At 44.5% G+C, this 16,809-nt stretch overlaps 1 protein-coding gene across 16 annotated transcripts in view; it reads left to right on the forward strand.

Annotated features, from left to right (window-relative positions):
* HEMK1 (HemK methyltransferase 1, mitochondrial release factors N(5)-glutamine) overlaps positions 1–8,060 on the forward strand; it is a 29,543-nt gene extending 21,483 nt beyond the window's left edge. For 13 of the 16 annotated variants that reach the window (XM_065846032.2, XM_065846038.2, XM_065846036.2 and 10 more), the window contains 6 exons: positions 309–373; positions 1,276–1,325; positions 2,672–2,777; positions 3,763–3,858; positions 5,575–5,688; positions 6,046–8,060. In XM_065846032.2, the coding sequence (XP_065702104.1) occupies positions 309–373; positions 1,276–1,325; positions 2,672–2,777; positions 3,763–3,858; positions 5,575–5,688; positions 6,046–6,082 (468 nt within the window). In that variant the 3' untranslated portion in view covers positions 6,083–8,060. Of the gene's footprint in view, positions 1–308; positions 374–1,275; positions 1,326–2,671; positions 2,778–3,762; positions 3,859–4,845; positions 5,543–5,574; positions 5,689–6,045 lie in introns of those variants that run through there. The other 3 variants (XR_011740721.1, XR_011740722.1, XM_071813117.1) reach the window with 3 other exon arrangements.
* Positions 8,061–16,809: the final 8,749 nt, after the last annotated feature.

Raw genomic sequence — 16,809 nt, forward strand, 5'->3', positions numbered from 1 at the left:
GGTGATGTGAGTCAGTGTGACTCCATTGTTGTCAGCTGAGTCGGCTTGGTCAGAAGCCTGTCTATTTTGGTAGGCTGCTGGCAGTGTTGCAGAGTGCCTTCTGTCACGTTATTGGCTTTGCTAGAAGTGACTCATGATCCCATCAGTGCCCTGAGATGCATTCTTCATGAACTATTCCTTTTAGGAGCCAAGAGTGAATAGTGAATTGCCAGTTCTCATCTTGCATGTCACTTTTGGCAGCGCATGTCTGCTCAGGAACCTTGATGTTGTAATACTTGTTTGTTGATGGTGGTTTTTTTCTGTCTCAGAGCCAGGTGATAGCTGTGGATAAAGAGAAGACTGCTGTGGATCTCACCAGGGAGAATGCGCATAGGTATAAGTCCACATATTACCCATTCTTTGTAAATTGTTGTCTGAGAAAGACTGAGACTCCTCAATATTTGGGCATGTGGTTCATGCTTATTGCCACTGGAAACCAAGGATTGTTTTCCTAGGTTGAGCTCCTGAAGTGTGTAAGAGTTCAGAAAAAAATGCTTATATTTACCAGAGTATTTTTTTCCTTTGACTTGTGAGTGCAAAGGACAGCTTTGCAAACACAGCAGCCTAAATAAAACAATAGTACCTAAATGCTGTCAGTCTTTCGAGAGTTTTCAAAGTGTTTCACAGTAACTACTCACTGCGTGTGCCTGCCTCCCAGTAGCATGCGGTAACATCGCATTACCTTAACACTAGCGTGTGAGGTGAGATCCAAAGATGCCCAGAAAACACACTTGGATGCTGGAACGCTGTTAAGATCTAGATTACTAAAGAGGCTGGAGAAAGAATGTAGCAAATGAGCATGTTGTCTCCACTTAAAATAGCAGGTTTATGTTTGGAGCGGGTGATTTTGTTGTGTGTGTTTGGTTTGTGTTTTTTTTTTCCCTGGGATCATGAGCTCACCTGAAGGAGGCTTTGGGGATGTAGTTAATATGCAGCAGGGTGGAGGAATACTGTGGTATGTATGTCAAGGGTTATAGGTTTGTGTGGACAGGAGCTGCACCCTGGAATCACCGTGGGTGCCTGGTGTGCTCTTTGCTTTGTATGTTGTTCATGGGGCAAAGAGCAGATCCTAAACGTCCCTTGTGGCTTGACAGGAATCTGGTTGCTGTTGTTGGGGTACAATATATATGTATCAGATAAGAGGTGTGATATTTAATCATCTGTTTATAGAATGTGTTGCTCATTAATCTACACAAATGTGCCTCCTAATTTTTCTTCTTTCTGTTTTCTCTACAGGCTGCAACTCCAAGACAGGATCCACATCCTCCACCATGATGTTTCACTCAGTAAGTCTTTTCACTGTTATAATCCCCTTTGTCTTTCTCCCTTTTCACTTTGCTGGGGGAGGTGAGCAGGAGAGACAACCAAGGGATCCCTTTGGGATGCAGGGGTCAGAGGGTGTTGAAATCAATAGAGAAAATGGTCAGTAAGAAGTGAGTCAGTGAAGCTTTACCCATCAGAGATTTCCAGGCCAGATGATCAGCTGAGAGAAGTCCTTGATTGCATCAGATGTTGAATTGTTGTTGATTTTTAGGTGTCTAAAAGTTGTATGTGAGCTGGTAGTCCAGGTGCTTTCTGATGTTGCTGAGGAGAGGCAAATACATAGACAGGGTAATTCATTACAGGCTGACGTGGATGCTTTAGATAAACATGTATGTGGCTGTCTCTCCATTTATGTTAAAAGGAGGCCAGATATTTAGCTTAGATTAAATGCCCAGCCTTATTCACCTGAAATTAGGTGAGCTGAACCAGGGAAGGATACCTGTTATCATCCCTAGACCCAGCTGAAACCAGTTTTGTATGGCTCAACTGTTTTTTAGCCAGGAACTCCAGCATGGTAGATTCATTATTGCACCTTTCTGACCCTGTGTTGTTTTTCACACTGTAGTTTTGGGGTATGCCTGCACAGTCTTCCCTCTGCAAATCCAAGTTTGTGCTGTCTGTACTCCCAACAGCAGTAAGCCAGCCAGCTCCAGTCCAAGAGCCATGTAACTGTGTTGCATTGCACCTGCATGGGCAAGCCCTGTGCCAAGAGGATGGCCCAAGGACAGGGCCACACTCACATAGTGACATGGTGGCTGATGCAGGACCTGGTACATGTCAGTCCAGACAGTAGCATGAGTGTAGCGAGCTGAACCTTGTCTGCAGAAGATCAAACCATTGGATGGTTGATACTGCTGAGAGGGCCTGGCCCATTTGCTCATTAGAGATCCTTCTGCAGCTCTGGTAAGAGAGAGGATGTGCATCCTGCCAGCTAGTCTAAGCTTCCGCTTAGGTCTTTGTGTGCTCTTTCAAATTCTGGTTGTTGCTTTAGATCAAGATGGGCATAGAGTTCCAGAACATCAAGGTCCTGTGCTTTGGAATATGTTCTGCAAAGTGGGGTTGTTGATATGAAAAAATGATACTTTGCCTATGCTTAGCTTTGTATCACTCTTGCATTCCAGAGGTGGGAGACTGACCAGACCAGGCTATCCCAAAAAGAAATGGGATAAAATTTTGTTAGAAAAAGGCAGAGCCAAACACACATGGGCATGTGTCTGGAGAGATGGTTTCCTGTATAGGATTTTAGCGCTGAGCTTATAGGGAAGATTGCTGTGGTTGAGAGCTGGTTGTATTTTGTTTTCTTTTCTAGGTTCTGCCAAGCAGCTGCTACTTTGGGGCCCCTTAGACTTCATAGTCAGTAACCCTCCATATGTCTTCCATGAAGACATGGCTTCCTTGGATGCAGAAATCCTCTGGTAATCAGACAAATAGATCTTTCATCTCCTGTTTCCTGAAGCAAGGTTTTCTGTCTGCTGCCTTATATGACACACCATTGCACACAAATGATGCAAATACAGGTTACATGTACATAGTGTAGGCGTGTTTATATGATATATAATAACATAGTGTTACTTTGATACTGCTTACAGGTCTCAAACAATATCAAAGTATTTAAATATTTATAAAAATGGAAAAAAACACACACTTTGAAATTAACAAGTTTCTAATCCAAAACTGTTTCAGAACATTTTTCCTGTTAGACTTCTTATATATATATAAAAGTGGTGTGTGTTTGTGGAAGAAGGTACAAGTAATCTGAGCAGCTCTTTGTGATGGAAAAGAAACTTGGGTGGAAATGCTACAATCATTCTCATCCCAGCACTTGTATTAAGCAAACAAACCCACACAAACATGAATAATCTCGTTTGGTATGTGGAACTACTTTGTACTAGTTCCTCCTCAGAACTGATTGTCATGTGTGTCAGGACAAAGTCCTGCACCCACCTCTGTGCGAGGCATGCACCAGAGCAGATTCTGGAAGCTGAGCCTTCTCCATCCTAATTCTCTCTGCTGGATTTAGAAGGCAGTGTGGCCTGGTTGAAGTAAAGCAAGTGGTCCCTTGCTGTACATCCAACTCTCTCCCTGTCCAGTTCGCACAGAGGGGGCAGATCCACATGTTGGAACTCTGTGACCCTGGCTGCAGTTGGCTTATAAATTTCAGGAAGAATTCAGGGGATGTTTTCTGTTTGTGCTCAACATGGAGTTTTTCAGCCTAGTGGTAGCTGCCTTGTTACTGTCTGTATTTGACATTAAAGCTTTGAGTGCCACCACGTGCTACAAGAGTGCTGGAGTTTGGGTGGGTTGGGTGCATCTTTCTCCATGGAGTATGGGACATTACATCCTCAAGGGTGTGGGTCAGGCCACATGAATTGCTGTTAATGTCTGATTCCTGCACTCCAGCTATGAGAACCTTGATGCACTGGATGGAGGAGATGATGGGTTGAGAGTCATCAAAACAATTCTGGCTTTGGCTCCCTCTCTTCTGAAGGATTCTGGGTAAGCACTGTTTGAATCTCATGTCTTTTCTCCATTCACTTCTATAACATGTTTTATTTTTATGCAGGAACGTACTATGGAAAAATGGTTGCAAAAATGTCCCCCCAAAACATCTAAAAATAGCAGTTTAAAAAATGTCATGTATATAAGCAAAATTAGCTTGAAATTGGTTAATAAAGGGATATGAGCCTTCCTTGACCAGTGGTGGTGTTTCATAGTCATTAGTGGAGAATCTTTAAAGGTTGAAGCAACAAAAGAACATGAAAGAGAACAGCAGAGAAAGACAGAGAAAGAAAAAAAGGAAGCTTTTAAAGCAGAATAACTGAAGGAGAAGCAATATATTGCTCTGTGAGAATGGATATAGATCTCTACTTCTCTCCCACCCTTTAATTAGGGGAAACTTGTTTATTTTGCCAGGATACAATGCAGAATATCCCAAGAGGAAGATGATCAGCCAGGGGTAGTTTCTAAATGTTAGATTTCTCCATGGTTAATACTCAAGATTGATTGTTCCTATTCTCTGTCATGTGGGATCCATTTTGTGCTTAAAAATCAACATGATTATACCCAAGAGTCTCTTGTGCCAGGGCATTCACATATCCTGTTGAAAATTCCTGGCATTTTACCAGCATAAGAAAGGTCATTGAAGATCTGCTCTTTTGAAATGAGGAACAGGAATGTTCCTCATGCTTCACGTGACCACAAGAGCAGAAGATGCTCTTCAGAACTTCCCAGCAACAGAGGTTGGTCCCATGGGTTGGTTGTTAGGGTTATTTTTTTTCCTTCCCTTTTTGTTTCTTTTATAAGGTGGAGCCCCCCTTGAGGAGTGGAAGTTTTTTAAGGTCAGGAATGAGAGCCACACCCTTGTAGTTAGTTTGGTAAATTTATTCAGTGTGGGTTGTTTTAGGAATTCTCAGGAGAACGTATGGTTGGGGCTTGTCCTCTGTTCTTTGGTTGTTAAACTTGTATTGTGCTGCGTTGTCACAGGCTGTAACCAGTCGCATCGTCTCCATGTGCCTGTAAGCTGGGCTGGTTCTGCCTTGTCACAGCAGTGGAGGCTCAGAAATGGGCCGGTGTCACACAGCCTGGCTGCAGCAGATGGAAATAGCCCTGCAGTGTCCAGCCCGAGTCCTGGTCCGCTGAGGTTGTCTGATTAGTTCCCTTACCTCTGCACTCTGCTTTCTACACTCCTCTGTGTAGGTCTGAATGCTGGTGGTGTTTTCGTAACTGATTTATGGAGGTATTTACTATGGGAAAATGTGTGTACTAACTTGTACTTTATGACTGTCACTACTGGGACTTACTGTCACCCTGCTTATGCAAAGAGGAATTTCATGCTGTCAGTCCATTTCATGCATTTGTATCATAAAACTGCATTCTGGCATTACATCTTTGGTGGCCTCAGAAAGACAGAGCTGGTGATATCTCTGCGTGGGGTTCAAAAGTGATCCTTAGATCTTGATACAGGGTTTAACTGCTCACACAGAGGAGTACCTATATCCCCCAGTATCAACTCTTTCTCGATCTGAAGGAGGGAGTTGGGATCTGCATGAACAGCAATGATCTGGTTTAGGATTGGTGCATTGCAGTGTGTTTGCTCATCTTCTCATTTCCTGCACTGATAGGAGTCACCCAGAAAGAAAGACCTTAATTTTTATAAGCAACCTAAACGTGTGTGCATCTCCCCACTTCTTACTCCCAAACGTGTCCTTTCAGGAGTGTGTTTCTGGAAGTTGATCACAGACACCCAGATATGGTGGAAAACTGGCTACAGGCACACCCCAACTTACTACTTGTGCTTCGTGCCATTCACAAGGACTTCTGTGGCAAGTAAGTCTTTTTTTACCTTCAGAGTTTTGCTTCAGATGTATCTCTGTGTCCTTAGAAGATTATGTCCCTGCACTCTAGTGTGTTGAATGAACTCAGCCAGAAAAAGTCCACAACTGAAGCCAATCTTTAACAAAATAGGGGCTTCCTTCAAGTATCTCAACCTTCATATATCCTGAAATAGCCTGGCAAGTGTTTCCAAGTTGGAAATTCTGATGCAGATGAGCATTTCTGATGGGGTGACTAGCTCTGGTGAGATTATCAGCACTGGAAAATTGCTGCTTTTATATAATAGGATGGAGGTAGAGGCATGTTCTCCCTAGCAAGACCTTAAAGCTCTGGTCATTCTTTTTCCCACAGGCCTAGGTTTCTGCACATCCAAAAACAAAGCAGATGACAACAGTACCAGAAATATCTCTTCTTGCAGTACGCTTTTTGCCAGTGAGCCCTGCTGAACTGCTTGTTGAAAACTCAGCATGCCAGAAGAGATCTTTACTTCAATCCCTAGTGCGTTGGACTGTCCGTGCAGTGGTAGAGCCTCCAGTTCCTGATACAGACTTAATCCAGAGAGACAGAAGTTTGACAGAGCATGTAGAAGTGTTTCACCTTCTTCAGAGAACTACATGCAAGTTTTTAGTTTGTTCTGCTAAAGTGACTCATTGATCTCAGGACCCAATATGGAAGAGTTCACAGCTCCAGATACCTCGTTGCCGTGATGGCAGATTTCAAAGAAATACATTAAAAGTACAGCTTCTCAACATATAAGTTCAACTGTTTGACCTAGAAGGAATTTAGCTTGGTTTTTGGTTTTTTGTTTGTTTGGTTTTTTTGTTTGTTTGTTTGTTGTTTTGTTTTGTTTTTTACCTTGAGATGAATTTATAGAGAATGTGATAAATACAAACTCTGTCTTATATTGACACATGGATTTGCAGGTATAATGGGACATAACTAACCTGCACATTTCAAATTCAGTTCTGCTCCAAGATCCTGGTGCTCCAGAATAGATCTCCAACAGCAACACATCCTTTGTTCCCCAGTCCTGCTGAGTGAGATGTCATTGAAGGATCAGTGCATGTGATGCACCATATAAATCTACAGCACCTGATACTTTGTGGGTGCTTCGAGAAACAACGAAAACACTGTAATAAAGATAGTGCTTCAGATCAGTGTCCTTACAAGAATTGTTGTGCAGTTAACTTCTCAAACATGCTAGCAGGCCTGAATAAACATCTGGCGTTCTCACATTGCTTCTGATAGCACTAGAAATGCCTGACTTCCATGTAAGGCATTTAAATGCAAGACTTTACAAAGGCGTCAGAATCGCTACTCCAGTTTTGCAGACTGAGAAGTTGAAAAGCGGGAGCTGAAGTTACTTGAACAAGATTTGACAGCAGACTAAGTTTGGAATAGGACCCAGACTCTTAACAGCTGTGGGAGTAGCTGAGGTCTGTTTCTTTGGGAAGGATGACTCAGAGTAGGGCTGCTTCTGAGAGAGGTCCCCGAAATGGACAGTCACCATCATGATATTATAAATAATGGAAGGATTAAATTCATTCTGCTTCTTCTTGTTGCTGTTGTTTCCAGTGTTGCAAGTTCCCTTCCTGACCATAGCTAGTGAAGAAAGGGAAAGGGAAGGGAAGGGATCTGGTGTACAAGTCTGAATGGAAGCACTTGCTGGGCTGGTGGAGGTGAGCACTCAGGTAGGGGTGGAGGTGTCCAGGCAGTGACAGACTCTCTGTTCAGGCTGAACTGGGAGCACACAGGCAGAACATGAGGTAGAAGCTGCATCAGCAAACTGCATCTATTTGGAAGGCTGCAGCAGATTCTGAGGGCTTTACATGAGCACTGATACATCTTGTCCCTTTCTCCTCTACCTCTCCTGCATTCACACTCCTCACTCTTTAACTCCTGAACATTGGCCCTGCTTTTCCACAGATACCTGAGCTACTTTGGTGTACCAGTGCTCAGATCTCTAGATGGATCCTCTCTTCACCTTCTAGGCTGTTACAGCTCTGCTCACAGACTGGCTCTTTACCCTGTTGTACCACGCAGCCATGCATTTATCCTCCCCACTGCTCTACGCACCCGAGTAGTTTGTCATGTCCTATACACCCTTTACTTGAAGTTATGAGCTTCCCCTGGGCTTCAGTACCTGCCCTGGGTAAAAACAGTAGAGGAAACCTAGGGAAGAAGAGATTTTAAGTTTGGTTGAAGTGCATTTGATCCCAGGTCTGGAAATAAAGTTCCAGCAGAGCTGATCTCTGGCAGTTTTGCCTGCTAGGACCCTGAGTACAAATTGTAGTCAAATAGGTGATGTTTTGTTTGTGTGTTGTTTTTTCTTTTTAAATAATAGTTTAGAGTCTCTTTTAAAGTTCCATTTGTCGGACTTATTTGTTTAAATTTAATGTTTAAACAGATTTCACAGATTTTCTCTGGGTGTTGGCAGTGTTTATGAAACAGAGCAACACACACAGCTTGGTTCTGCAGGATACTTTAAAAGCTGCATAGTTTGCTGCCTTATGAGGGTGTTAAATAACATCACATTGCATTCTTCAATGGGTAGGCTGATTCCCTGCAGCAGGCTGGAGTGAGCTGTCCCTCTGAGAGCACTGGTGGCAGGGCTGCAGAAAGCAGAGTGCCTTTTCTCAGAAGCATCAACCAATCAATCACTTGTCAGAGCAGGACACCTTCTCTGTTAGACAAGCTTTTGGTCTAATCCAGTAGGACAGGTGTTGAAGTCATCTATTTATAGCCAAAGTGATAATAAAAATGCTTGCATTTCTCTGGGTTTGTGCTGTGGAATGGTTATGTGTCTCAGAAAAAGCACATGGTGCTGTTGACCTTCTCATAAAGACAAGAATGGAGAAAAATTGTTTTTTCTCCCAAGAGACTGGATTTATTTGTCAGACTCACATCTGAGGAAATGTGCTGGTGCAGTACAACGTGTTCTTCAGTGCTTTACGCACATTGGCCCAGGCTCGTTTTGGTACAGATGCACTGCAGAGCTTTTTGGAGGTGATGGCTTTAGGGAATGAGGCGCTCACAGCGCCCTTGCAGCACTGGGCTGTGTCTGTGTTGTGTGTGCTGCCTGTGGGCAGGAGGCTCAGCGGATCCAGCTATACTCTGTGCACATGAGCTCTCTGCAGCGGCATCGCTGCTCCCTGAAGCCACAGAAGGCTGATGCTTCAGTTGGCATTTTACATAATCCAGTATCTGGCGTACATTTGATTTTCTGGTAACTTACTGGGCCTTTGGAACTGTATCAAAATGGTGGTTTCCTGAAGTGATGCTTTCAGAGAGGGGCTTTGTTTTCGTCCAGGACTCTGAAGAGTGTGCTTGTGTGTGCTGTGTTTTGGAGAATTACAAGTTGTGAGGTCTCTACTAGGATAACACCAGCCTTCCCTGAGGAGGAGCTGCTAAAAGCTCAGGCTTTGGCAGAGCCCTGCAGATGGTGCTGTGGGCTCAGCTTAGCTGTGTCTGTGCTGGAGACCAGTCCTGGCTGAGGCTTCCCGCTCTGTGGGGACCATGGCAAGGTGCAGTGCCCCAGGGAGAGAGCTGGGGTCAACAAAGGGCTTCGGTGTCGACTGGGCTGTGAAGGGGCTTTGACCTCTGTCCCTGCGCCAGTGAAAGAGCTTCAGTGTGGGGATCGTGCAGAGGAGCTGGAAGGGGACCTCACAGCTGTGATACAGGACTAGGTTGGCACCTCATACTGTTAATGGAACCCTGAAGCCTGTATTAATCCATGATTTTGGACAGTGTCTAGTATCCCAGAGGACAGAGAGTATGATTCTTGTTCTGGTGTAATTTCCGTATAAGTACCCTGAAATGCAAGTACCACCTGTGTTTTCAGTCTCCCACCCAAGATGTGGGGTGAAAGGGACTTTATCCAGGACCTTAGAGAATCAAAGAAATGTGTTTGTCTTCACAGTGTTCTCAGCCAAGCCTGTGCTTTTGTAGAGGTGAGACTCTCTTCCAGGTGAGGAACAGAGAGTGACTCCACTTGGGTGACACAGAGATCTCTGGGGACCCGGGTGACTGAATGGGTGTGGATTCCTGGCCAGCATTCAGTTCCTTGATGCAGGGCCATAGATCAAAATGGCCTGGAAGAGAGTTTGACAGTCATCTAGCCCCATTGCCCTGTCCAAGTAGGAATCAACTTGGCTTACATCATTCCTGACAAATGTTTGCCCAACCTGATTTAAAAGGCCTCCAAGGCCTTTCACATGCAATCTGTTCTGGTGCTTTGTTGTTCTTCCTGCTAGAAAGTTGTGCTTTGTACCTAGTCTTCCTTGCTGCCATTAAAGCTGAGTATTTCTCCTGTCCTGAGGTGGAGAACAGCTAGCTCTCTCCTTAGAGCTACTTTCATGTGGAAGTCTGTTCCTGTGTTTCCTCACAGTCTTAATTTCTGAGGGGAATAACACATGGTGTTGTTCCTGTAGGCTGCTTGCACATCCTTCCCTCCCTGCCTGCAAGATGTAAAGAGGGCCGGGGTGCTGCAGGGTAGTGTGCTGCACATGTGTGCCAGGTGATACTCATGCCTATGGTGGCTGGAAAAACAGCTGCTATAGCTCTTCTTATTACAGGAGAGGAGTCATTTCCCAAGCAGTGAAGACCAAACTAAAACTTGCAATAACATTCTGTCTGTCTGGGGAAGTTTTAAAAGCTGTATTTAAGCTTTAATAAACTATATTTCTACTCTGGATTGCATACAGAGGGCCAAACAAGCAGTGAGAGGAGGCTTCTCTGTCACAGTCAAGATGATGACGAGATACCAAGAGACACTTTATCCGGTTTCCAGCCTATTGCCTCTTCCATAGATGTGTTGATATGCTTTAAGTGTCAGAAGTTTTAGATGTTCCTTCCTGTGGAGGGTCATGTCACAGTACTCTGTTTTGTCTGCCTGGCAGCTGCTTGCAAATCTCAGCATGGTCCCTACAGTCCCCAGTGAATGCAGGAGACTATTTACGTTCTCCCGTCATGGCCAGAGCCTGCTCTGCATTCAGCTCTTGCAATTGGGACAGGTAGCAAAAGTTACTGTAGCCTTCTGAAATGTGCCCCAGTTGCAGAATCAGACCTGTACTCAGGTTTCTCCTGCCTTGCAGTCAGCCACCTCCTTGTTGTGCCACATGGGCTTAGGCTAACGTGCCCAGGTTTCAAAGTGTGCATCTGACACGATCCCAAGACTTACCCTCCGGCCTGGGATAGTCCAGAAAGACCAAAGAATGAGCCAACTTTTATGAAATCGTCTGCTGCTTGGTGACAGGCCAGAACACCCTTTTGCAGTATTTGCTTTGCTGATTTCCAGTGCTGCCAGTGCAAAACCAAAGGATGTGGGGGTAAGCCAAAGTACCAGTGCTAGTTTTTCTACAGCAAGTGCCATGATGAGAACATGACTTGCAGACAAAGCAGCCTGCTGCAGAGTGCTGACGAAGTGCGTCCTGTTCACAAAAGCAACTGGCACTTTTACAGTACATGAGCATCAAATATGTTGCTGTTGCACACAGGTGGAGAGAAATGCTGCCGGATGTTGTGATCTTCATGGTTAGTATCCTTCATGTGGTTGATGTCAGAACTGTAGCTTTGTTTAAGTGGCAGCTTCTAGCTGCTTCACCTTTTCCCATCACCAGCAAAGTTGAGTGGTGACTCTGCTGTGTCTTGTGTGCTCATCCTAGCATTTTAGGTAGAGTGGGCATCAATGTGCCATTTCAGTTGCAGCTCCCCTGTCAGTGTTATGATGATAACCATGGCTATGTGAGCAAGGTTACCACAGAATCAAAGGCCTTAGAACAACCATGTATGAACAAACTGCTGCCTGGGGAGGAAGAGGCCTTGTCTCCATTAAATATTTGCTCTGGGTTCAGCTTGCTTTGAAGGGCTACATAAGTAGTCTCAGGCTTCATCTTTTATCTTGTGACAGCCAGGATGTTCTGAGATCATCCTGTCCTTGGCAGTGAGCATCAGGAGACATTGCAGGGATTCTCAGCTCCCAGACTGGAATTTGCAGCATGGCAAAGAAGAATTTGGCATCTAAATATCTGGGAACAAGAGGCATGGCAAGAAACAGAGGCACAGCAAAGGAAGAACCACGGTAGAGTCACAGGAAGAGCTCAAATGCTCTTCATGGCTGTTCTGGCAACCTAGCTCTAGCTGTACTTATTTCTCCCTTTACTGGTTCTTTGAATCACGTTGCCATCCCAGCTGTCACTTGGCAGGCTGATAGTGCCTCTAGAGTAGGAAGCAGTTATTTTTATTCCTTCTTCTTTGCATGAATAAAGAATGGGAGAGTGTGACCAGAGAAATGTTCAGTTTTGAGAGCCTCAGTCTCAAGATGTGACATGAGGGTAGTTTTCACAGTTTGTGTTGTTGATACAGCCATTACTAATCACTGCAGGACCTGGATGTACACAAATGATATATGTAGTGGAGGAGGAAGGGAGTGGTGAAGAAACCATTACATGAAATTCATTCGGGGAAGAAGAGTTCTTGAGAAAGGGTGTGTTAAAACGAAGCTAGGATTTTAGGAAGGATGGCCTGTGCTGCCACATTCCTGCTTTGCTGCTCCGAAATGATAAGTACAAGTGTGGGGCTGAGTCTCCATAAGGTACAAGTTGTATATAGGGGGCAAACTGTACTTCAGAGAGTGAACTGAGTCCCTTCTCCAGGGTGGATGGCTGATGGGCAAGCACCAGTGGACAGAGCACAGGACTCCGAGGAGCCTGGTTGATGGAGAGCAGAGTGCTGCTCAGAGTGTGTCGCAAAGATGCCACTTTCCTGAGTTTCTGTACATGCCACTTGCACAGTCAGGTACAAGTGTATGGGAGGCAGAACTCTGCTTCTAGTGAGATGTCTTCAGCAGTTCTTACACGGGAGATTTTGATTTCCAGTTCATGCTAGCTGCTGCCTGTAGTTTTAGCTCCTCACCTGCTGCTTCTTCCTTTCTTGATGTTTAGCTTGTCTCCTGTGTTTTGTATACGTGCTATAGCATGCACACAGTGGGGTGTGCCCATCGCTTAGATAGCACGGTCCCTGGTGCAGTACCCAGCAATGCAGGTAGAACAGTGGCTTCTGCCATCAAAATGCTCATGTTTATCTGAAATTTTCATCCAAGACTGTCTAGAATGTGAACACAGTTGCTTGGGTTGTTGAAAAAGGCTTGAATTATTACAAAATTCCTGGTCTGGCATTTGGGTAATGATTAATTACTTAGGTTTGCGTAGTGCTTTGATGTTCCAGCTGTAAATCCAGAGTAAGCTGTTACAACTCAGTTGACCTCAGAGGAGTCATCCCACTCACTCCACTTGGGTTGAAGTTGACTCACCTGGTGATATGTGGTATTTGTGTTCTGTGAAACAAGCATCCAGTCATTGATTTAAGCCTTTCCAGGGACTGGAGGCTGTTGAACTGATACACCTTTTCTCATTTTCCATGTTGCTCTGCCACTTAGCTGGGTGTGACTTTCTCACCATCCCTTTTGACTCTGAGCTTGCTGCTTCTCTGGAGTCCTTCCTCTGAACCTTTGCAGTTTGTGGTGTGCTTGTATTGCTGAAGTGCTTAAAAGCTTTTCTCACAGGTTGCTCCATCTCCCTCTAAGCTTTCAGTACTCTCTTCCCCTGCCAGCATCTTGTGTAACTCTCCCCCTGCCAATATTGTTGGCTTGCATTAATAAATTTCTTTATGCTAGATAAATTGGATTAAGCTTGTGACAGAAAATTCCTAATCTAAAAGGCAGTTTGGTCTTGCATTGTCCTTCATGTGATTTTCCTGCTGATGGAGTTTGCTGGAGTGGGAGTCATGGTGCTGGCATGTGCTCTTTTTGCTTGAGAAGAGCAGATTAAGATCATACTTTGCTCAGACAAAGCTTCTTCATTTAATGTGTATGGGCAGTGGGCGCTCAGGCTGAAAGTAGATTTTGTACTTTTAACTTCAAGGTCAGTGAGTTTTTTGTCTCATTTGTGTCAGCAGACAGCAGCTCTTTGTTCAGCATCATGATTTTTCCACCTCAGCAACATGCACACACACATGATGCAGATCCGAACTGTGCAATAAACTCCATGGTAGGTTCTGTAAGCCCAGCAAATGCATCATCTGTTCTGCTTCAGGGCTTGATTGTGTGCCCTACTAACAGCAGTAAAGCCAAGAGTATGGAGTTAGTTAGCTATTAATTTATTTGGCCTTTCCATTCGTCATTGCCTATGTGGGAAAAAAAAGGGGCATAAATACTTCAAGACTGAAAATTTTGTGTTTGGAGAAGTGGCCTTTGTAGCTTGTGAAAGCTGGATAATTTAATGAAATTAGTCAAGTATTAAATTAAGTATTTAATGTGATAATTAAGTAACTTTGTTAATTAGTAGGGCCAGGATTAAGGCCAAGGTAAGTCATGAGCATGAAAATTAAAAGATGGATGCATCTGGAGGAGTGTTCTGTAGCCTATTGTCAGTGTCCTGATCACAAAATAACTGTGTGAAGTCCCATCTTTGCAGCAGTTGGTGCTCGGTGCCCCCCTCCCCTGCTAAGGCAGAGTCTGGAAAAGCAAGAGGGGGCTGGGAGGCACCATCCACTGGTGACGGTGCCTTTCCCAGAGCACCCTCTAGAAAGCATGGGGGTGCCTGCCGGGAGAGCCTGAAGCATGGGCTGCAGACACGTCTTCCGCTCGAGGTCTGACCTACTGCTTTTCTGCAGACTGTGGGCAGGAGAGGGAAGACAACCCCCTTTTTCCTTGCTCTTCCAATCTGGGAGGGACTTACTCCTCCAAACCACTGCTCAGCGCTGGAGTGCTCTCACACCCAGCTGTGCCTGACCTCCCCTAACCTCATTGTTGTGCTGTGGATCCCTGCAGAATTTCCTCCATGCTGATCCTCTTGGACTTTGGCCCTAGCAAAAAATCCTGCTCAGGCTTCTCAGAATTAATGTGCATTAGCCTAACTCAGAATTGCCGTTTCCTGGGAAGTTCTGATACTGTAAGGCTTTTTTTCCCTCTCTTTAATCAGAATTAAGTAATTTATTTTTCAAATTTCCTGTGAGGACACTGTGTCCCAGATTTTGGGGTTTAGAAGTGTTTTCCTCTGGAACTGCTGAATATTTTTTTTAGTTATATCCATTTTAAGTTGTTGTACTGCTTATACTGACTGCTGATTTGCCAAATAGAGACCAGTAGTAGGCCACAATATGTATATTGTATAACAAAACACAGTAGTTAGTTACCTCTTTTTTTTTTTTTAAATCGATAAGAACAGCTGCTGCTTAATATGACTGAAACATCTTATTCTCTAGAACAAGAAGTCCCTTGTTTGCAAAGTAATGACAGTCTGGCACTGCCGTTATAACACCCAGGAACATCTTCATCTAGAAAAGCAGGTAACATTTCATTCTGTAGTAAGTAGCGGTTCATCGTAATGATCTAAAAAATAATAGAATACTTCACTCCTTCTGTCATGTTAGGGCAAGGTAATAACAATGCATGTAGGATAAAAACCTATGAGATAAAGTATGTACAATTTGGAAACTCTGAAATAGAGCTTCTGGACTGCCAGAAACAAAGCTGTTCCAAGTAGCTTTGGCGGAAACCTTTCTCAAAATCAATGTTCTCCCAAAGCAAATTAAAAAAACCCCTCCGTTCTTAGAAGAAGTTCTTCCTAAGAGGATGGTTGGGTGGTGCTTTTCTACCAGCTGTCTTTCTGTCCCAGCGAAGGCTCTCTTTGTTATGCTCCTTAGCATCACAGAATCATGGAATGTTAGGGATTGGAAGGAACCTGGAAAGCTCATCCAGTCCAATCTCCCCGCGGGAGCAGGAACACCCAGATGAGGTTACACAGGAAGGTGTCCAGGCGGGTTTGAATGTCTGCAGAGAAGGAGACTCCACAACCTCCCTGGGCAGCCTGGGCCAGTGTCTGTCACCCTCACTGAGAAGAAGTTCCATCTCAAATTTAAGTGGAACCTTTTGTGTTCCAGTTTGCACCCATTACCCCTTGTCCTATCACTGGTTGTCACCAAGAAGAGCCTGACTCCATCCTCGTGACACTCACCTGTTATATATCTGTAAACATTAATGCGGTCACCCCTCAGTCTCCTCTTCTCCAAGCTAAAGAGCCCCAGCTCCCTCAGCCTTTCCTCATAAGGGAGATGCTCCACTCCCTTGATCATCTTTGTTTCTCTGCGCTGGACTCTCTCCAGCAGTTCCCTGTCCTTCTGGAACTGAGGGGCCCAGAACTGGACACAATATTCCAGATGTGGTATCACCAGGGCAGAGTAGAGGGGAAGGAGAATCTCTCTCAACCTACTGACCACCCCCCTTCTAATACACCCCAGTCATCACTGCAGACACTGGTGGGAAATGACAGTTTGGGGAACCAAATTCCAGTGTGGCTCACAGCACAGGTGAAGAGTTTATCTGTTTTAAATTAAATCCATGCAGCTATTACACCATCTAGTTAAAAGAAAACAAACCGCTACAGTAGAAACAGTTTGCTGTGTTTTAAGCAAACGTTCAATTTGGGAATAGCATCCTCAGTGGAGGAGCAGGACTGTAGTGGGGTTTGTAAGTGGGATATTTTCATTGGAGTTGGGACACAAGTGGCATCAATAAGATGTTTCAAGATGTGAAGTAGCCCAGCAGAGAAGTGTGTGTCAGCAGTGTGCTGCGAAACTGGCCTGCCCTTAGCGAAACATAGCTGCCATTTTTGCCCCACTAGGGTGAGTAAAGACTTTCTTAACAGTATGAGTGAAAGAAACTCTTACCTAACAGGCAGAGCTCAGCTCTCCAGAAGTCAGAAATAAAAATGCTGACAGCTTTGTTGCAAATCCAGCGATAAAAAGATGAGTGAGAGTTTTTGGGTTTCTATAAAACAAGCAGATGTCATGAACTGATTTATCCTGTGCAGCCTTAAGGCTGTTATTACCACAAGGATCTGGGAGCAGTGCATGAGTAAAGAAAGGGTCTGCAGGCAGTCTCTGGAACTGTGCCACTAAAATAGCACTGGACAAGTTCCCATGGGTGTGCTCCTCTGAATTTTATTTCCACAAGACAACAGATGTCCCCACTTGCCCCAGTTCACAGAATTAGATTGAGGGCTGGAAGACAGAAGAATTCTTTATTCCCTAGGCTAAGATCTGGGTTTAGCTGCGGCC

Source organism: Patagioenas fasciata, chromosome 10, assembly GCF_037038585.1.
Source record: "Patagioenas fasciata isolate bPatFas1 chromosome 10, bPatFas1.hap1, whole genome shotgun sequence".
NCBI lineage: Eukaryota > Metazoa > Chordata > Aves > Columbiformes > Columbidae > Patagioenas > Patagioenas fasciata.